This window comes from Myripristis murdjan, chromosome 17 (genome assembly GCF_902150065.1).
Source record: "Myripristis murdjan chromosome 17, fMyrMur1.1, whole genome shotgun sequence".
NCBI classification, from domain to species: Eukaryota; Metazoa; Chordata; class Actinopteri; order Holocentriformes; family Holocentridae; genus Myripristis; species Myripristis murdjan.
The window spans coordinates 5,494,817-5,517,223 of NC_043996.1; the positions used below are offsets into that span (position 1 = coordinate 5,494,817).

The 22,407-nt window shown below is 42.0% G+C and overlaps 1 protein-coding gene across 2 annotated transcripts in view; it reads left to right on the forward strand.

Moving 5' to 3' along the window:
* Positions 1 to 22,407, forward strand: part of LOC115375654 (guanine nucleotide exchange factor VAV3-like) — a 54,039-nt gene that overhangs the window by 22,543 nt on the left and 9,089 nt on the right. For both annotated transcript variants that reach the window (XM_030075130.1, XM_030075132.1), the window contains exons 11-24: positions 259 to 327; positions 887 to 973; positions 1,723 to 1,808; positions 2,507 to 2,639; positions 5,521 to 5,630; positions 10,315 to 10,416; positions 10,996 to 11,087; positions 11,737 to 11,759; positions 14,205 to 14,238; positions 16,312 to 16,442; positions 18,612 to 18,677; positions 18,938 to 18,972; positions 19,056 to 19,172; positions 21,566 to 21,653. In XM_030075130.1, coding sequence (XP_029930990.1) covers positions 259 to 327; positions 887 to 973; positions 1,723 to 1,808; positions 2,507 to 2,639; positions 5,521 to 5,630; positions 10,315 to 10,416; positions 10,996 to 11,087; positions 11,737 to 11,759; positions 14,205 to 14,238; positions 16,312 to 16,442; positions 18,612 to 18,677; positions 18,938 to 18,972; positions 19,056 to 19,172; positions 21,566 to 21,653 — 1,173 coding nt within the window. The remainder of the gene's footprint in view (positions 1 to 258; positions 328 to 886; positions 974 to 1,722; positions 1,809 to 2,506; positions 2,640 to 5,520; positions 5,631 to 10,314; positions 10,417 to 10,995; positions 11,088 to 11,736; positions 11,760 to 14,204; positions 14,239 to 16,311; positions 16,443 to 18,611; positions 18,678 to 18,937; positions 18,973 to 19,055; positions 19,173 to 21,565; positions 21,654 to 22,407) is intronic.

Consider the following 22,407-nt stretch of genomic DNA (forward strand, 5'->3'; position numbering starts at 1 on the left):
GAAAAAGGGCTGACTTCTCATTACTAGAGTATAATAGAAATCCCTCTCTCATGGAGGCTGCCTGGTGGAAACCCTTTTTCCCATAATTCACTTTAATTTCATCTTCAGTATGAAGTAAATTATCCAATTGACATCAAGCTGATGCTCAATTGTGTGTGTGTGTGCGTGTGTGTGTGTGTGTGTGTGTGTACGTATGTGTGTGTGTATGTTTTATGTGCCATTCCAGTTCATCATTCCCCCTCTGTCCTCCTCTAACAGGAGCTAGTCAAACACACTCACGATGCTGCCGACAAGAGCAACTTGAAGATGGCACTTGACGCCATGAAAGTAAGTGCAGTGCTTGCGATAAACGGTCGGTAATCATTGTGATTTCAGCTTGTGACCAATAGCGGGCTATTTCAGCTGATCATTCAAAAGCCTCTCTCCCACTCTGTCAACTGTTATTGGATAAAGAAATCATAAATCATTCATGTTTCATTGCCCCAAATGGCTGTGAAGTGATAAAACATTATATTTGCAGTGCATTAGTCAGCGCTGAGTGGCCCCTCCAGTCCTCCAGGCCTGAAGGCAGCCTGGGTTTGATAAGCAGTTGATTTGAGGATGTGCCACATATTGTAGGAAATAGCATCCAAAGATTTAAAGACTTGATTCAGATGAAAATTGTTCCTGTGTGTGTGTTGGACCACTCACAGGCTTGCAGAACACTACTACACACACTGCACTACCTCACATACATGAACATGCACTGGTGTATTATGTCAATATACCGCTGTATGAATTAAGTATCATGCTCTGTGTGTTACACATTTTGTCTTTTCAAAATAATGTAACATAATGAAATGTGTGCATGTGTGTGTGTGTGTGTGTGTGTGTGTGTGTAACCCAGGACCTGGCGCAGTATGTCAACGAGGTGAAGAGAGATAATGAGACTCTGAGGGAGATCGACCAGTATCAGAGGTCTATTGAAAACCTGGTAAACTAGATTCCTTGCTGTACACCGTGCAACAGTACAACATACTGTGTTGGTCACCTCTGAATGCTCAGCTTCATCCAGCAATATCAGTCCTCCCCAACAACACAAGCAGAGGGGAACCAGCTCCGTCAAAACCCAGCAACACTGATTGCAGCTCTAGCGCCTGCCCCGATTGTACAAAAACACTCGCTCCAGCTATAGACTGACCAAGTTAATCCATATTTTTCTAATTCCACCTGGTAGGTTTCAATAATTGTCCTGAAACGTGGAGTCAGCAATTCCGGAGAACGATCATTGATATTTGAAATCAACAAATTTAGTGAATGTCTCCTCACAGTCCACCTGCTGTCGGTTCTGTGTGTGTGCTGAAAAAAAAAAAAAAAAAAATCTGGTGTGTGTGCACAGCCCTGGCACTGTAAATGGGAAACAACTCCGGCCACTGTGCTGAATCAAGAGCACATATGTGAGACTTTCACAAATCTAGAATTACCATCTAGACATGAGCCAGTGCAACAGTAAACAGCTCTAAAGGGGGCGCTGCTTTTAAATGTCATGGACTTAAGTGTTTTCTGATAAGTTAGTAAAAAGTCTTTTTCAAGTCTGTACAAATAAAGGGTGCAGCTCAATGCAGGGAGCATGTTCCTAACATTTTGCACACAGAATAAATTTGACGAGGAAAATGACTTGTTAACTCCGTGCATGAATTGCATTGATTTTAACGCTGTACTCCCCTTGGATTTTGCTCTCAGAACGAGCCTCTGATCAGCTACGGCAGGCCGAAAGGAGACGGAGAGGTGCGCATGGTGTCCAACCTTGACAAGAGGAAACAGGACAGGTTGGTCTTTTTTTCTACTTAATTATCCTGTAAAGGAAACTAGGATCGCCGACAGACTTTGCAGTAAAAACACAATAAAAGAGCACATTGTAAAACCACAGTAAAAAATTGCAAGAGCACATAACGTAAAGGCTCAATAAAACACAAATCACCGCCACGGACCAATATCAGTCAGTCAGACCAGACAAGGAGCCAATAGCTCAAATCATTTCCAATGTAATTACGCAGTCTGATTGCAGCGGGGATAAATGATGAATCCCTGGTTCTTTAAATATACAGTGCTCATTATTGTTGAGGGATGACTGGCAGCTTGTGTGATGAATTAGGCATGCGTACCTTTTCAGCTGGGTGGAAGGTTAGAGGAGCTGCCTTGTGACCAAAAGGAGGCCGAGACCAGCTGGAAAAATCGGTGAGGGGAAAGTGAATAATTCCTCTCATTCAGAAACGCTTATGCGCCTTTGAAGATGAAACCCCCGGCTCCTCCAGTGGAGCTGAACTGGAGCCACCACTGGAGGCATACGGCTGCACTGGGCAGTGTGAAAGTATGAATAAGAAACAGGGCGGTGCTGAAAAAAGAGCATTTGACCTCATTAGCCTTCCCTGAATAACTATAGGTTCCGTCATATTATGAATAAGGAAATGAAACTCATCATTGTGAATTTTTATTAAGTAATTTTTTTCTTCTTCTTATGTTGTAGACACATCTTTTTGTTTGATGTGGCCGTCATTGTTTGCAAAAGACGGGGAGACAACTACGAAATGAAGGACATATTAGACCTCAACTTTTTCAAGATCACCAACAACCCCACCTCTGACAGAGAAGGCAAAAAGGTCAGTGGCTGCCAGATCATTATATATTTCTGCTCATATCAGTAAACAGCTGAAAAAGGTTCTGCTGCGTCTGCATTGAAATGGATCTCGATCTTGCATACAAAATGTATTATAGTCATTTTTTTTTTTTCGACGGCGTGTGGGTTTCCTACCGTTCACCCTTCACAGCGACAAACAGCATCTAAGTGTTGCAATTCAACATCTCTTTGACGGCAGCTTATATTGATAAAATAAATTTAGCATGCCTAATGCGAGCAATTTGGAATGTGATGTGGGGGTCAATGTTCTCCGCTCCCCCTCTCTGGAAAAATCCTGCTTTGCTATAAAAGCCCACCAGGCCCACTTTTGTCACTGCACACCCTGTGTACAGTAGCAGTGTTTCCCTGCGGGGACATTCGTAGACAGTAGAGTAGTGGAGGGGACTTGTTGATGTCTTGTTGATGTATGCCCACAGATGGTGTCTTCTCACGCCACTGCTGATTGCTAATGTGAAACTGACAGCTTGCCAGGGTGGGACGGTTCTCTGTGTTTTTTTTTTTTTTTTTTTTTTTAAATCAAAGGGACTCCATTATCAACCTCATTTACGTTATTGTGCAATCATCGCGTGTGTGTGTGTTGTGTGAGTGATTGGGGCATCTGTGTAATGATTTGATGGATGACCATGACATCATTTTTGTGTTGAGGCACCCGAGTGTGTGTTTGTGTGTGTCATTACTCATGCTTATCACTTTTTCTTTTTTAACTTTATCTTTCAAAATGTAAATGACATACAGTGCATACAATTTAACTAATGTAAATCTCCAAGGACAAAATAACAAAAACAAAAGGCTAAACAATGTCATCATATATATATTTCAAACTTATAGTAGGATAACACACAAAGCACAAACTTGATTTCTGAATTAATGATCTTGCCCTGAACTTGTAATGGTGCAAAAAGCGTAAATCTGCCAACCATGTCTGCACCAGTCATTACCTGCTTTTTTTTTTTTTTTTTTTGAATCTCCAGTCCACCTCCCTCCTTATTGGAGCTCAGTAGATCATATTCTGGACACAAAGACACACACACACACACACACACACGCACGCATATGGCACCTCACACACCAAAGACCAGAGATGCTAATATGAGGTGATGAATGTGTGCGGTCCTCCAAGGCTGCTTATGGCTATACATCATTTCCTACTAAATGAAACTTCAGAGTGTGTATGCAGTGCCGTTGAGCACCCAGCCAGTCATCAATGATTTAATACACAGCAGGGCTCTAAAACACTCAGGACTGCGTAGAGCTGGCCAATCACCACCTGCCGAGCCCCGTCACTCTTCTGCTATTAGATATGACACAACAAGCTGGGACAGTTTACGGCGGCTGTGGCCTACAGGTGAGGGAGACCGACTGCAACATGCCCTCCCATCCCTAAATGGGCCCCTGTGCAATGGCGTTTAACATCACAAAACCTCAACAAGAGCACTGGGAAACAGTATCACTTACTGAAAACATGCTGTCAGGTTATGGACAGTTTTATTATGTTTACATCGAGGGAACAAAGCATTAAGGGAACATGGGGCTGTTTTCTACTTGAAAAAAAGTCACTGATGGAACATGGGGTCCTGGTAAAATACGCTGGACCTCCATGAAAAGTGTATCTTGGAAGCACCTTATCATAAAATACAATTTCAGACGTTATTTACTGATAATGTAAGCTCAGATTTAGCATTTTTGTTAATATACCAGAGATAAGGACATTATTCCTTTATTTTTTTATTTTTTTATTTTGTTTTGTTTTGTTTAGGGAACATAGGCGTGAGGGAACATGGGACTATTTTAGTTTGAAAAAATTAGGCTACACTGAGGAAGTATATGGCCTTGGAGCATAATATACACACACACTCCCCTTTTCAAATCCAGTTCATGAGTGATAAGACTGATGACTAAGACCAAAGGGGCAGGGGTTACCGCTGCATTCCACAAATGTGGTGAAATCATAAATTCTGACTTTGTATTCTGAGAAATGCAATGATACAGCGCTATAAGTTGGACTTTTTGCTAGATTTCTCAGGGTATATTCTCCCGTTATAAATTCAAAACATTACAAGTCTCAAAAAATATTTGGGTCAGTTCAGCATCTAGCATAGGCATTCAGTACCAGTGTGTTAGCTTTGTGTCTTTCAGTGTATGTAATATCAATTAGTACTGTATGTGGGATTAATAAGTAAGTCCTGGTTTTTCAGAGCTCAAATGAATAGTGAAATGAATAGTAATTACAGCCTAACTGTGAATTTCATCTGTGGCTGGAAGGCACCGTAAAGACAGTCTCCTGTTTCAAAGTCAGTGACATTTGGAAACAAAGTGACCTGATCAGGCTCAGCTCTACTCGTCACATCACTGAGCTGACCCAGACCTTGCTGTCAGGTCTTTAGCAATTATATAAAGGCAAACAATTAGCCTCCATCTTGATAGCTAGCCTAGTTGGAGCAGTGCGCCCATTTTGAATTTACCCCCTGTCTATGATGTGCTGTTTATGCTATGATGTAAAAGATGAAATAGGTCAATTCTCCGCTGGACCACCATGCCAGGTTATTGGAGATTTGTGATGCAACTGCAGCGCCTCTATAAACAGCTGAGGAAACTGGGTTAAAACATGTCAGCTTTATCCGTCTGCTGCTCAAAGCTGAAATATTCAGTATTTTCCAAAATGTGTCTGCCTCCGAGGCTGTCGTCCAAAATAAAGAGCACGTCAGAGCGGAATGAGCTTTAATAACATTAACAGTTACAGCAGCTTCGTTAGTACTTCTTTCCAGATACACAATGAATGTATGAGCATGTCCATTTAGAAACTGCGTCCAGTTTGACTGCTGTCTTCCTGTTGACCTCCACAGTGGTGCTACGGGTTCTACCTGACACATCACCAGGGGCAGACTGGCTTCGAGTTCTTCTTCAAGACAAAAGAGCTGAAGAAGAAGTGGCTGGATCAGTTTGAAATGGCCGTGTGAGTGCAAGAGATTACTGCCAGATGGTTCTGCTGTTTTAGCAACACAAAAAACCAGTGTGTGTGTGTGTGTGTGTGTGTGTGTGTGTGTGTGTGTGCGCGCGCACGTGTGCATGCATGCATATATGGTGTTGATTTGTCCGTGTTTGCATGTGTTTTTCCAAGGTCAAGTGAGGTGTTGACTCTTTGATGTATGCTGTTTGATCAGGCACACACTGCTGAAAACACTGCGATAACACACACGCACACATACACATGCGTGCATGTAAATACACACCCGCCCGCCTGCCCGCCCGCACACTCTCTCTCTCACACACACACACACACACACACACACTCAAACACAAACATAAGTGGATTCAAAGAGCTGCAAAACTACGAGGAGTTCATTCGCTCCATTGCTTCAGTTTTACGTCTCAGCTGTTTCTCAAATCAGTGCTTTTTGGAGAGGTAGCTTTTGTATTATTTTGCAACAGTGGGAGGTTTTCCCTGGCGAATCCCTGTGTGCATCCATTTTTATGTTGATACTGAAGAATGCTGCATTGTTTTTGGCACTGCAGTTTTTGATCGACTGAACAAATGATTTTGGTTTGGGGGCTGGATATGTACGAATCCAAAAGTCCCTCCAAGTGCTTGATATGCATGCAGACTCCTGCGGCCTTCCTCAATTCATTTTCAGCTCTTACAGTGCGCCGGCTCATACTTGATATTGAAACACAACAAAGTGTGTGATTGCATGTTGCCGCTACCATGAAAAAAAAACAAACAAAAAAACATGTTGCTGCAGTTTCTGTTTTGAACTTCACATTTACTTCACCATTTATGAATAGAGTGAGTTCCATGACCTGTTTGGATCGTTGAGACCTCTTCAAATATATTTCAAATACATGTGAATCCTGCTGGGAAATAAGCATTTTTATTTCTCCCATCCTGAAATTGTACTTGTTGCAGATACACAGTGTGCACGCCTCTGTGTTTTGGGAAATGACACTAGAAGGGGCCCATTCAGAGAGCATATTGTACCTTTAAAGAGGATGTGGGCTCTTGATGAAGAACTGACTCATGGGAGCGTTCAGTGAAAGTGTCTCCGGACAGTCCATTAGACACACGGGGACAGTTTTGCGACAGTTGTTTTTGTTTACTCTCCATATCTCTCTATAACATCTGAACGCATACGGACCGACACATTCTCACACTCACACACACAAACATGTAAACTGGGGTAAATTCACTTTCAATTTAACTCGGCAATCTCCGATTTTCCCTTAAATTTCCCCTGCAGTAACTTTAATATTAGAAAGCAGACAATAAGCCAGATGCAGGGAGCGATATGCAAGCAAATTTCTTCGCATATTTGTTTGCATTTATTATTATTTTGTTAGTCCCCATTGATTTTTGGCATTCATCGGTGTTTTCTTATTTTTATTTAGTAAGAGAAAACTTGAGAGCACTCTTATCAAGATGAACAAAAGCATTCTCATTGTCACAGTCCACAATTCGGTTGTCCAACACATGGAAACATACATTTTAAAACTGAAGAACAGTCAAAATGCATTAAATGAATGTCATTGCATCCTCACATTTGGATTATTTTATGTTTAGAAGATTTGAATGCAGACATTTTTGAGAGTTTGTTGAAATCACAGCAAAAAAAAGCCTATGGACTATTACAGGTTTTAAAAGTAGTTCTATGCATAAATAAATTTTAGGGTTTATATAGAAGAGCTGCATCCTATCATTTTATTTCAGCATCTGTCCGTCCCTCTGGTGAGACAACATTCATGGCATCACCGATTTTTTTGCATAACACCAGCACCGATGCTCTGGAAAAACACATTTAAACAAAAAAAAAAAGTTAATTCAACAGAACTTCAGTTCAGTTCTGACCTTTATCGTCTCAAGAAGGGAAATCTGACTCGGCTCGGCTCTCACAAACCACACAAGCACATTGATTCAGACTCTGATTTCAGGTGCTGAAGTTTTTTTCCCTCCTAGAGCCTCGTTTGGTGCCGTCTCCGATTGCTCGGCATGTGCCAGAGTATTATGTACATGGCATGACAGCTGCACTGATATAGTTTTTAGAAGGCGCTGCTTTATGCTAATAACAAATGCTCAGACACACGCCTCAGAGTTATGAAAAGGTCCCAGTTCAGCACACCTGGGTAAGAGCAGATTTGGATGGATAAGGTTTAGTCCATCTGGAATTGACCTCTCCTATTTTTTTTCTCATACCAGAAAAATATGTAGAAATATAAGACAAATTTAAGAGAATATTGCTGCATCTGACCCAATGTTGCATACATTAAATGGACAAAAGTATTGGGCTACACCTCTAATTACTGATATTCAGGTGTTTCATTCAGTCCCATTGCCACAAGTGTATAAAATCCAGCAGCTAGCCACACAGTCTGCCTTTACACACATTTGTGAAAGAATGGATCATTCTAAAGAGCATCAGATGGAGCGGTGTAAAGCATGCTGCCACTGGACATGACCAATCACGCTTCTGTATCAGGCGTTCTGACGGATAAGTCTGGATTTGGTGAAAACCAGGAGAACGTTCCCTACCTGACTGCATTGTGCCGACTGTACAGTTTGCTGGAGGAGGGATAATGCTATGTGCTTGTTTTTCTGGGGTTGGCCTCTGCCCCTTAGTTCCAGTGAAGGGAAATCTTTGGGATGAACTAGAACGGAGATTGCGAGCCAGGCTCTCTCGTCCAACATCAGGGTCTGACCTCACAAATGCTCTTCTGGATGAACGGGCAAAAATTCCCACAGACACACTGCAAAATCTGGTAGAAAGCCTTCCCAGAGGAGTGGAAGCTGTTGTAGCTGCAAAGAGGAAGCAACTCCATATTAATGCCTATGGATTTAGAATGAGAGGTCAGAAGAGCTCCTGTAGGTGTGATGTGGAGGTGGCCCAATACTTTTGTCCTCATAGTGTGTATTCTGTATCTGCTGGTCACAGCATTTCACTGAAGCTCCATCACATTTACACCGAGTGAAATACTCAAACGCAAGATGCCATTATTTTGTGGCTGCACTTTTACATCAAACAGAAGATCTCCAGATATCTTGTGTATCATATTATGCAATGTGTTTGTGTTTCTCTCTTTTTTTTTTTTAAGTTCAAGTTACAGTTTTTTTCAATCACTTTACCTCCTCTGGCAACTCAGAAACCCTGGTATCAAAACAGTTAATCCATAGGCCTAATGAGAGGCGCACTTCCCAAAATAACACATTTTGTTTGCAAAAGGCTCTTACCATGACAAAACATTTCAGACATGCAGGAAAAGCACATTTTGTCACCGCCCAATACAACTTGCAGTCAAGTGACATAATCCAGCCACTCACTCACTTCATACTCAACACCAAAATACATACCCTTTTTAGTCTGAGCAGGTTCAACCTTACTTTTTTCCTGTGTGTATTGCAGTCATATTTTTGACAGTTTACATCGTTACATATTGTAAAGCAAGTAGCAAAATCCAATATTTCCCTCAAACAACTCAACTTCTGCCCAAATGAGCAGATTCCTTCAATCAGCTCTACTGTACTGTAACAAGTTGACAACAGAATACAAAATACAGCTGTCAGTTTGAACAAGGCTCTCCTGTGAGCTACACATTCAAATGTGAACTTACAGTAAAGAACTGCATCCAAACTCAGAAAGACTTTGAAGTGAAATTTTACTGTATTGATGGCAAAAATTGAAATACGGTAAGTCACATACAGTATTACACATAAAAACTCAAACGAGTTGAGAAAAAAAAAATACAGAATATAATTTATAGGCCCTTTTTTGTAGGTGCATACTGATTGATTGGTGAATGGTGATTTGTGGATAGGGTAGTGATGCAGGTGCACTAGTGATTTCACAGTGATGCAGCTCATTTCTATCAGCTGTGAGCAGATGTTTTGCTTTTGACTACCACAGTGAGGTCAATGGAGTCAGGGCCGTGTAAGTGACACATGTGAGAGGTGTTGTGCAAAAGAATGTGAAAAATGTGTGAATCCAATGAAAAGGTATGAACACATTTTCAAAAGAAAACTAATGCTGTGGTTTGGAGGTGAAGATGACGGCAAAGTGGATCCCAGTTTCATTATACTGGAAAAAAAATATTGAAAAAAACTGTAATTGAAAGCCCAGTAACTGATTAAGTTCAGAGAATTGATCCCAATCATGACACACAAACATAAAAACACACACACACATCTCCATTTTATTTGCGTATTTCATTCTGCAATTCAGCTCCTCTCTCTCTCTCTCTCTCTCTCTCTCTCTCTCTCTCTCTCTCTCTCTCTATCTATCTATCTATCTATCTATCTATCTATTTCTTTTTGTGCAGAAAGCAAAGATACAGGCAAGGTTAAAGGTACAACTAGTATTTCTGTGTACACAAATACACAAATGAGGAAAAGAAACTAAAGAAGGGAAAGTAAATAGCCAAAATAAAATAAAATAACAACAGCATACATACAACAGGATTGAAAGTATTCACAAAGTCATTCATTTTCAAAGATATATTTAAGAATATTTTTGTGATTTCCGAATTTTTTTTTCTTGTCTTGTCATCTCCAAGTTTAGGTGACTTGAGAAGTGAGTTCCTCTCAGCTAAGAAAGTGGGAGGAATGGATTTAGAACTTGACAGTCTCTCTCTCTCTCTGTCTCTCTCTCTCTCAGATCAAATATCCGACCAGAGAACGCCAACAACAACTCCCACCAGTTCAAGATGTACACGTTTGAAAAGATCACTTCCTGCAGCTTCTGCCACCTCCTGCTCAGGTGAAGCTTCAGGCCATCATGACCTCTTGTGTTTAACTAAATGGGTAAACCTATTGAAGCTGTATCGGGTCAAAAAAGCTCTCAGGTGTGTTTGCTCTCACACTAGAGTTCAGTCATTGCTACATTCGCTGCTAGAACATCGTCTTATTGCACCGATAGCTTCTGTTCTGTTACCACGGAGATCCTTAAATAAGATTGTTTTTCATTTTGTGTGAAAGGAACACCTTGACATTTGGAATTTCAGTCTTCAGTCAATTTTCTGTTGGCACTTCAGAAAAGGGGAAAGTTTTTGCATTTAGCTCCTCGGTAAACTGCAAATGGCTTGTTAGGATTGTTAGCATTGGGTATTTATTATTGAAACAAACAAGTGCCACTTGCTGCTAGCTATCTTATTAGTTTGCAGATGGCGCACCAGTTTCATTTATTTATTTATTTTGCAAAGCTGAAGGACATTTTCATGTTTAATACTATTTTTTTCCCCCCTTAAATGTGACGAGGTCTGAAAATCCCAAATGTCAAGGTGTCTCTCTCGAGGAGACTGTTATATGAGAATCATGTCCCATGTCTTCTTGCCTCCAGGGGAATCTTTAACCAGGGTTATCTGTGTCTCAAATGTGGCCTGGGGGCCCATAAGGAGTGCCTGGGACGGCTGGGGCTCTGTGGGAGAACAGGTGGGATGGAAGTTTCCCCGATCCACTCAGTTTGATTCTGTGCCTTTCAGTTCTCAATGAGGTTTTCATGCTGACATTGTGTAATGTGACAGGCCCTCTCTCTTGATATTGGAGATTGTAAATGTACCATATGGCACAGAATGTTTCACTCTAGACTTTGGGGATAATTGAGAAGCTAACTTTTTAAAGTAACTTTCTTGACACATATATACTGAATGTCTAACAGCAGAGCAAAACAGACTCCCAGCAACATTTTACAGATTCGCTGTATGAAACAGACATTTCCTGTTGATCTGGTGAATTATACATGACCCCCCCCTCGTGTCACAAAGTGTCTCATTCTGAACCTCTGATTTTTATTGGTCTATTATATCCTTAGTTATTCAGCGGTGGTTACTGCCTACTCTTGTGTCAAGCCTCAGATGTGTGTCTGGTGCTGTGGTGCAGGTACATTACCCTCTCTGACTGCACAGACAGCTAAAGGCAGCCCGGTGTGACAGGCCTTCTTAACAGGAGCGCCCTGGTCTTTATACATTCTGAGGTGTGATGAGGGCCAGCAAAGGTTGACAGTTGAGGTTGTATGTCAGGAAGCCACCACACGCTGATATTGTATTCCTCTCACTTGTGTCTGTCTCCCACCTGACTGCAGATGCTGCCATGCTGAGGCCCCAGGTAAGGCCCGTTCTGATCCTCGTCTTTGACTTAGAAAGCCAAGCTGCTCTAACTAGCATTACCGATTCAGATGCTGCTTGCCTGGACTTATAGACCCGCATATGTACAGGCACACATAAACACATACACGCAAGCCACAGACTAGCACATATGAAGGACTTTGTCACTCTGTAAGGAATACTTTACATAAAACTGCATGTTTCATAACGTCACCTTGAGTTCTTTTGAATGAAAAAGAGTTTTAATCACATCCCTCATGTGAGAATGCAGGTTTCAAAAACTGTAGCTATTTTGCTAGAATAGAAGGGAGTTAATCAGTGACATTAACAAACATTCACCAAGCAAGAGGCGGGTCTTCCAGTCATTTACAAGTGCTTGCGCAAGGAGTTTTTTTCCAAAGTTATTTACCAGTGTTTGAGAGAACTACATTAGTATTGTACATACTGAGCATTTAAATTGAGAGTCAACAGTCGGATTATGTTGTGCAAAGAGTTTGAGAATTTGAATTTTTGTGTCCTTTTTGCTGCTGTGTGTTGCAGTCCCTAACAGAAATGGCTACAGTTTTTGCCTTTGTTCCATAAGACATACACTATATTACCAAAAGTATTCGCTCACCTGCCTTTACTCATACTATGAACTGAAGTGCCATCCCATTCCTAACCCATAGAGTTCAATATGATGTCGGTCCACCTTTTGCAGCTATTACAGCTTCAACTCTTCTGGGAAGACTGTCCACAAGGTTGAGGAGAGTGTTTATAGGAATTTTTGACCATTCTTCCAAAAGCGCATTGGTGAGGTCACACACTGATGTTGGTCGAGAAGGCCTGGCTCTCAGTCTCCGCTCTAATTCATCCCAAAGGTGTTCTATCGGGTTCAGGTCAGGACTCTGTGCAGGCCAGTCAAGTTCATCCACACCAGACTCTGTCATCCATGTCTTTATGGACCTTGCTTTGTGCACTGGTGCACAGTCATGTTGGAAGAGGAAGGGGCCCGCTCCAAACTGTTCCCACAAGGTTGGGAGCATGAAATTGTCCAAAATGTTTTGGTATCCTGAAGCATTCAAAGTTCCTTTCACTGGAACTAAGGGGCCAAGCCCAGCTCCTGAAAAACAACCCCACACCATAATTCCTCCTCCACCAAATTTCACAGTCGGCACAATGCAGTCTGAAATGTACCGTTCTCCTGGCAACCTCCAAACCCAGACTCGTCCATCAGATTGCCAGATGGAAAAGCGTGATTCATCACTCCAGAGAACGCGTCTCCACTGCTCTAGAGGCCAGTGGCGGCGTGCTTTACACCATTGCATCCGACGCTTTGCATTGCACTTGGTGATGTGTGGCTTGGCTGCAGCTGCTCGGCCATGGAAACCCATTCCATGAAGCTCTCTGTGTACTGTACTTGGGCTAATCTGAAGGTCACATGAAGTTTGTAGCTCTGTAGCAATTGACTGTGCAGAAAGTCGGCGACCTCTTTGCACTACGCGCTTCAGCATCCGCTGACCCCTCTCCGTCACTTTACGTGGCCTACCACTTCGTGGCTGAGTTGCTGTTGTTCCCAAACGCTTCCATTTTGTTATAATAGAGCTGACAGTTGACTGTGGAATATTTAGGAGCGAGGAAATTTCACGACTGGATTTGTTGCACAGGTGGCATCCTATGACAGTTCCACGCTGGAATTCACTGAGCTCCTGAGAGCGGCCCATTCTTTCACAAATGTCTTGTTTCACAGTCTGCATGCCTGAGTGCTTGATTTTATACACCTGTGGCCAGGCCAAGTGATTAGGACACCTGATTCTGATCATTTGAATGGGTGAGCGAATACTTTTGGTAATATAGTGTATGATTAAAACTGTTTTTGGACTTTTAAGACAATTGGGTTGAGTAAATGATACAAAATACGTTTTTTGGGGTTGGAGTGCTCCTTTAAATACTGTCATTCCACAGGATCTTTTGGGCCTTTATAATAATTGAAGCGTTCTTCCATCCCTTTTTTGAGTGCCAGTCATGACAGTCATGCTGGCGACAAATTTTGTTTGTCGCTTTGCAAGAAATTGTTTTCCAAATTTTCCAATTTCCACAAGTTATGAGGCATGATCCTACAATCCCCAGTGGCTGATTTAACTCTGTGGTTGACAAATTTAGATGTACTGAATGACAGGTGCTGATCGTCTTATTTCCTAAATGGGAATAGAGCGTTTTGCAAGAGGATTCTTCAGTTGCACTTTGTTCTGTAGTTCTTTCTTTTACAGTGGCAGGGTCAGACCGCAAGTCAGAGTATGACTCACTCCTCAGGTCAGGCTGATACTGCACACAGGGCAGGAGAGACCGCTCTTTGTTGCTATCTCTGTTTCTTTGTATTATTCTTGCTTTCTTTCACTTTCATCCTCTCTTTTGCTTTCTCTCTCTCTCTCTCTCCCTCTGTCTCACTTCCTCTCTCCATCCACAGAGAGGTACCATGGCACGGAGACAAGCAGACCCAGGTCAGTATGGCTTGACCACAGCACTTTTAAGACCCTGCTAAGGGTTTACACTGTGCCTCTTAGCTGGTCACTTTCATCTAGGATCTACAACAAAATACAAAAACAGGCTGGAGGGAAAGCAGGGGGGTTAGTCAGAGGACAATGTGAGATTTGGGGCGCCTCAGTGATGGTTAAAAGCTAAGCCCCTAGATATTATCATACTCCCTTTGAGTTTTTTTTTTTTTTTTTTTTTTTTTTTTTAATATTTCTTATTTTTTTTCCCAAATAAAAACAGGTTTTTACTGGAAAAAAATAAGTTTCTGAGACAGAATGAGTCATATCATTTGACATAAAAGTCTCCTGTGCTCACACCTTACATATTTGTCTTGACTAATATATTTGAGTGAGAAGAACCATTTAATAAGAGGATGTGGAAAGAATCCTTAACCAAAGCGCAAAAAAAAAAAAAGGCCCTTTTCTTGCCACATGCTGTGATGCTTAAACCCAGGATGGCATTAAGATGAATTGGAGTGGGTGGAATCATGATGAGAACCACGGTGGCAGAGATGCCGGCAGAAAAGCACTTCCAGCTGTCTATATGCCTCAGCCTCAACCGCTGAGCTGCGCCTTTGTGATAAATCAACTTCCATAAGAGGGCTTATATGAGAAAGATAGTTGCGCTTATTGTTCTTATTAAAAACACGGACGTGTGATATCCCAGTCATCTGAGGTCACCGTCAGCTAATAGTTTCCTCGGGCTGGTTTGCAAGGGGAGCCATGGCTGGAAAGTTGATGTGCCTGAGCTGGCTGGATGTGTGAGTCTGGAGAGAATAAGTGGCGGTGTCTTTTTAGTTGGCAGGGGTCTTTAGTCTTAGCCTCGGCCAGATACTTGTGGCTATGCTTGTCTGCCAGTGTAAGGAAAGATTAGAGCTGCACTGTACAGGAATGAAAGGCAGAGATGTGTCTCTTACAGTGGGGAATCTTAGGTAGAGTGTCTTGCCAGTGGCTTGAAACCTCAATCAAATTATCGTAGTGACAGGGATATATATATTTTTATATTTTATTTAGCCTTTATTTAGCAAAGAAGGTCCCGGTGAGGTACATGATCTCTTCTTCCAGGGAGTCCTGCTCAAGGTGGCAGCACAGTTAGTTAGAAAAAATAATTCACGTGACAGAACACATATATTGCATGAAAGCAACACATACATAATGAGTACATGTAATATAAAAAAAACAGCAGTAACAGTAACCATTAAGAGGAAGATGAAGAGTACACTGTGATACTGGCACTCTTGTCAACAGAGGGTTCTACTCAGCGAAGGTAATGCCAGCTATTTTACACGTTTTATTCAAAGTGTCTGAGAGTATTATGAATGCATACATTTTTAGTGTCGGTGGCCTCTGTAACCCTGACAACACTAATGCAATACTGTACTTGTTAAACTAAACAGAGCCGCTCTGCGCGTTCTGCTCATGCTTATCACCTAGGAATTTAATATAAAGCATAACCCTGCACCTCGAGCACAACTGTTTGGCCGCTCTTATATATGAAATTATATGAAAGATCACAGTTTTTATTTTGTTGATTTTATTCGTAATGTGCCTATTGAGCAACACAGACCTCTGGGTAAAGCCTACAACCTGCTCACTTACATTAACAAAGCTCCTCTTTTCCTCGTGTCAGCCTCTTGGCAAAATGTGGCTGTCACACAAGAACGTAGAAATATTTGAATATTTCTGTTGTCTAGGTGACCCGGCTGAACTCCTTACTGTCGGGTTCTTATAATGATGGTGATCAGGGAATACAGGCTTCTTCTTCTTCTTTTTTTTTTTTTTTACTATCACATTGCTGTAGCTTGCTTTGGATAACAATGTGATAAATGCTTAAAATGTTTCATTATTCTCACACCTCATCTCTGTGACACAGGAATGCAGGGATATTTCTCATCTGCTATCTCGGTGCAAGTGCTAATCATTGAACTCCTTGCGATTGGTTGGATTCAAGCTTTTCCTTCTGATGCGCAGCTCTGGATGAGACCCTTAGCTAAATACCAAAAATGTCAGTGTAAATGTGTGTGTGTCCCTGTCTGCTAGGTTTACCCAGGATGCTGGTGATCAGAGACTACTGTGGCATCCCCTGTCCCGAGTGTGGCCCCCCGCTGAGCATTCATGCGGGAGATGTCATCGAGCTGATGTGCGCCGACCTGCACAGCTCCTGGTGGCAGGTGCGTGTCACTCAGCTTATCTCATTTTATCTCAGCATCTGGGCTGCCATGAAAAAAATAACACGTTAAGGCTTGCCGGTTGATTTGGCGCACGCAATGTCTGTGCGGTGTCATGGGTTCAGATGTGTGCTGCATGTCATCACCTTTCTTTCCTCTGCATTTGCTGTCAGTCTCCACTGGATAACCTACAATCTGCACAAAACACTGTGAAAATAACCCTTAAGAAAAATGATTAAAAAATAACACATTAAAGGTCTGACATCGCTGTTTTTTCCCCCCTTTGTCAGGGATTGCTTCCTTGCATCTGAACAATTTAAAAAACATTTATTGTTTAGAAGGCACAGATGGTATTATGGCTCTTTATCACATTTCCTGTCAGATGAGCCATAAATTCCACGTAGAAACATTGTGATGAGGTCAGTGTTAATTAGGGACATCAGTCATAGATCTGTATGCACCCCACTAAACCTCAGTCCGTGACAAAATGGAGCATGTGCCTTTTCTGTTTCTCAGCAGATTAAATCAGAGTGCTTACATCAGATGATCTAACCAATTAGTGGCTTTAGTTGATTAATTAAGTGCCACAGTGAGACAATAAAACTGCAGACATTTTGGCCTTTGGAGGATGTTTTAATGGCGGTGCACATTTAGAGACCATCTCACGGGGTCAGCCACTGGTTTTCGAGCGTTTGACTTTATCTATTTTGAAAGGACGGTGATTTATCTGGGGGTCTTTGGGGAGCCTCCGCAGCCATTTCTCACTCTGCTTTACGGCAGCACTAAAGCTTCCATTCTCCTTCCGGTGCTGCTCCGATCTGACTGCGGTCCATGCCAGCGGCATGACCGGGAGCCGGCAGTTAGCCTGATTTCCTGCAGGATGCTCGCGGTTCTCCTTCCGCTGTCTTTGATTGAGCACAAGATGGAGGGTGTGGACATGAATACCAGGAGACCTGTAGTCAGCGGATAGAACGGCGATCAGACTGTCATGGTGCAGACCGCTTGGCAGTGCATTGTTTGCTACCATAGTTACAGTGTATGATGAGATTGGATAATCTTAGGCATTGAATAATAATGCACATTTGTGTGTTTATTCTAGTCCTATGCATAACAACACGGTAATAAGGCTACTTAATCTTCAGCGTCCCCAGTGGCGCCAGAGGATGGAATTACAGAACATTGAGAATTCATATCCCCTGTTACCCAGAAGGCAATTATCCCCCATCCCACTGGCAGAACAATACAATCAATCACTGTAATTTCATTTGATCCTTTGGCTGCCGCCTGTTTACGCCAACAGAGTAATAAATTTAATCTTTATCATACGCTTATCGAAGGCATAACAAATAGAGAGGGGCTCTCAAAAAACCTTTGATGAAATGTTATTACGCAGAATGAATCATAGAGATGGGTAAGGATTCGCCTTCCAATCTAGTTACTGCCAGAGCTTGCATGGTCCCAAACTGCATTTCATACTGTAATAAAGAGGAGGAGTGAGCAGGAAAGCATAAACAGGGCAGGAAGCTGAGTGAAGAGCTCTGCATGCCCTCAACAGTCACGTCTTCTCCGGCGGACTCAATGGACTTCAAATTGACCTCCAGCCCTAACTGGAAACTCAAATTATCTTGAGCATAATGCTTACATAAAGAGTTATTACTGTATACAGGATAATGTGGATGACAGACTCTTAGAATTAAGTGTTGTAATATAAAAATCGCTTGAGTCTTAAAGCAAAGCTATAGGAAATTTAAGTAATTTGTTACCATGATTTGGTTTACTTTGCCCAACACAAGGCTTTACAGACTTTGTTTGTCAAAAGACTTCATGATTTTCATATAAAGCTAGTGTCTGCTTGAGGCGGGTTAGCTGAAATGCAATTGTTAGTCTTTAGTGAGAGCCAGCGAGCTCATGCTGTTTGGGTATTCAAAGACCAGAATAAGAGCCATTATTTAGTGTTAAACGAGGCTCTTGTTTTGATGCAGTACAAATCTAACTGCCGGCAGAGTTTGAACCATAATTAACTTGGGCTGTAAATTAGATGCACTGCTTGTTGTGCACTAATTGCTGAGGATTTATTGAAGCAAGTGTGGGAGGAGAAGAGAAAAGGCAGGAGGGGAGGGGTAGCTGCTCTCAGACAAATATAATGCGATTAACAGCCAATTGCCATTGCAGGGTAAAATTCTGCCGACGAATAGGATTGGCTTCTTTCCAAGTGATGCTGTCAGGCCTTGCCCATGTGTAAGTCTACATACTCCTCATGATCAATACAGCACATTTAATGTGATTACAGTGCATTTTGTGGATGATGGCCAGTATTGATGTCTTGACACAGGAACGCAGAGCTTTTCAATCATAAGTCTTTTTCGCTTTAGAGGCCTGATTTTAGCCATTAGATGTGGATAGAGTCTCACATTACCACAAATGACCTCCACCCCATGCTATCGTCTCCATTAAGAAGCAAAATAACCACCATTTTTTATTTTATTTTTTGACATCAGGTTCCCAAGCCCGTCGATTACTCTGACCAACTCTGGTAAGCAATGAAAACAAATTTCTATGGACTGCTAACAATGTCCACAAGCGATTCTTATTCCATGGTATTGATTGGTGGTTCAGGTTTGCAGGGCCTATGGAGAGATGCCAGGCTGAGGTGGAGCTTCTGGACCGAGGAAACAGCACCTATCTGGTTCGGCACAGGAGTAAAGAGTGTACTGAGTATGCCATCAGTATCAAGTAAGACATTTACAATAGAAAGCTATCTATCTATCTGTCTATCTATCAGCCTGCTCCAGTGACTTACGTGACTGTGTCCTCACATGGAAAGCATTCATACAGGTCTGAAGGGTTTACTAGGCTGTTTGACTAAGTGTTAGAATTTGAAATTTGACAAACTGACACATGATTTAAGTAACACTGAATGTGTTATGATCGGTGCTGTCGCTCTCCCGGGATTATGGCACCCAAGGGTGTCTACAGTTTAACAGGACTGCTGTGACAAACAAAACACATCCAGTCAATCGACAGTCCTGTTTGTCCTCAATTGTGTGTCAGGACTCATTCAAGCTATCAGGCTGGTCCGCCACCCTCAAATAACATCTCAGGACAACCGTGGCATGTACAATGACGTCTCAGAACAAACATCTCTTCAAACCTTGAGATGGACAGACTACAGCAACAGGCTATCATGCCGGGTTTCACTCCTGTGAGCTAAGAACAGGAAGATGTAGCTGTAGAGGGCAATTGATCAGCGAGACTGTCTGTAAATGAACAGTGGGAGAACATTGTCGGGCCTGAAAAACTCTGGTTTCTGGTGTGAAATGCCACCATGAATCCATGCGTCGTGATGCCTTGGAGATTGTTCTTAGAATGTCTTCTTGGAAACACATTAGCAAACAACTGTAGACCTAAAATTTTGTTGCCGAACACGGATCTTCTTTCATGGCCACGGTCTGCTCTTTTTCAAAAGGACCACGATGCAAGAATTGTCTCAAGTTGGATCCCAAAGCATGCCCCGCAGTCCCCACATCTCAACCCAAAGCAGCAGCTTTTGGAAGAGGTGGAGCGGGATGATCTGTTCTTCAAACAGTCTATCTGTTTCCGCTCCATGACCAAATTTTCAAGGAGTGATTGATAGCTTTGCATCATGCTATTTGCTGCTCTTTGGCTATCGGGCTTAGAAATATATTTCAAAAGAAGGATAGCAAGGCTGTCGAATTGTAGATAATACATCCATTTCTTTGGGCCTCAATGAATGGCTGTTTTATCCGCAAGTCAAGTGCCTCGGTATCCTTCTTTTGAAATGCAGTTCTGTCCATTTAACCAGTGAATATCTCTCGGGCTACATCAAAGCTTGCTAAGTCTTTTAAAACAGAAAAGACTGTCTAGTCCCCCTGACCTGGCATGAAGCCTCTGAGAGATTATAACGATTGAGGGTGCCCTCTGAAATGTTTAGATGTGAAGACTATTTAGCTGGTGACACGTCACTCCATTCTGGGCCGCTTGGTTTGGTGGACTCGTACCATCCCGTATTCAAAGCTTTGATGTGCTGGGCCAGTATTTGAGAGCTGCAGTTCTAATTGCCTGTCTCACTGCTTAAGATCATTATCAGGATAGCCGTTTCAGATAATGGAGCTTTACACTGAGAGTTCCTAATAATCAACTGGAGCTGTCTAAGGACAAACACTGCAAGTAGTCAGTTTGTGTGTGCAGCGACTGCATGTGTGTACTTGTGTGGGTAGTAGCGCCGTTTGTCTACCTAGACCTGGAGGAGAAAGACTCAGCCTTCATCAAACAACTCGCATGTATTTCTATGTGTTACACACCATATAACTCAGCACACATCAATAATGTATTAATCAATATATATTCATAATGTATAAGCGAATTTGTGACATGACTGTATTTGTCTCATCTGTTATACGCTGCATTGGATGATTCATAAGAAGGCCTTTTCTCCTATACGATTTGCCCATCATTATATGAGAAACATACAGTACCATAGAGTGTACAGTCGACTGGTGAGGCACAATACCTCTTATCTCGACATGTTTTCTTCAAGGTTCACTTTTCAACATAGCTTCAGATATGATTCTTGCAAGACCTTCAGTATGGATAGTGAAGAGTATGCCAATCACATCCTCTAGGGTTCCTCACCAGCAAAGTGTGAAACATCCTTGAATTTTTGTTTGTTGTAGCCTGCTTGATGTGAAAGATCAATAAAATTGGCCATATCAGACAATGCACTGTCTATAGAGTTTACACTTAAAAGATCATGGCTCACACAAGAAAGTATCTGAAAGTTATTTTGTGATTGGCAGCTTATCTAATACTATCTGAATTTGTTCTTCTGGGCAAGCCTTTCCCTTTTGGTACCTCAAAACAAAAACAAAATACAATTTGACTGTTGCCTGTTGTAAGATGATTCTTTGATGTGAGTGAATCGTGTCCAGTTACCACGGCAGGGAAAGACTGAAACAGCCTTGTTAAACAAATTGCTTGGCTCAGCATGGTAACTGACAGTCAGTGCAGACCCTAAGCCACTTTCGTGATGGCTCACGATAGAGACTGGCTTGATGGAGAGGCATGTATAGTTCATTAGCAGACCATGTCTTATTCATCCACCACAGGTTCAACGATGAAGTCAAGCACATTAAGATTCTGACCAAGGACGGCTGCTTTTACATCGCTGAGAGTCGGCTGTTCAAGTCTGTGCTGGTAATGGCTTTACCTTTTAACACAGATCCTTGTCCCCTATAAAATGATGTAGCTGTTAACATTCTCCTAACATTTTGGGAGTGACACTACACTAGTTCTACACCTTTCTCTTGAGGCATACAAGCCCAAAACTGACTTTCTCTTTTACACTGATTAAAGTCTACACCTATGGTATGGTACCTGTGCTTTATTTCTTTACATTTTTATGAGGATAGCACAGCCACAGGGAATGATAATGACAGTAGCTAATATGAGCTCGTTTCCAATACCTGTGCTTGGAGTAGGCTGATACACGGATGCTTGGTGGTGTCCCCTGCTCAGAAACACTGTCACTATTTGGCATGTCTGTATTGAGGAAACAAGCGGCACTTCTTTAACCAACCTGCCAACTATGGCTGTACTGGACTCTTAATTTCCCAAGTCGTCTCAGGATTGGCCTTTGAAAACAAAAGGGGGAGGAGGGGGTTGATGGGTTTTCATGTTGAATTTGAGCTGAGTGGCTGACAACGACACATTTATATCCTGTCAAAAAGTGACCACTGGCTTCAGCACTGTGTTCAATTCTCCAGTTAATTAATTCAATTAATTTAATCTACCAGCTCTACAAGGATGTAAAAAGCAGGGCTGAACGATATGGTAAAAAAAAATCATGTTGCGATAAATTTTTACAGATGTTCTGCTTGTGATATCATTCAGGATTTTAGAAAGAATGATCATTTTTGCATCATATTTTTTATCTTCAGTGAGAACAACA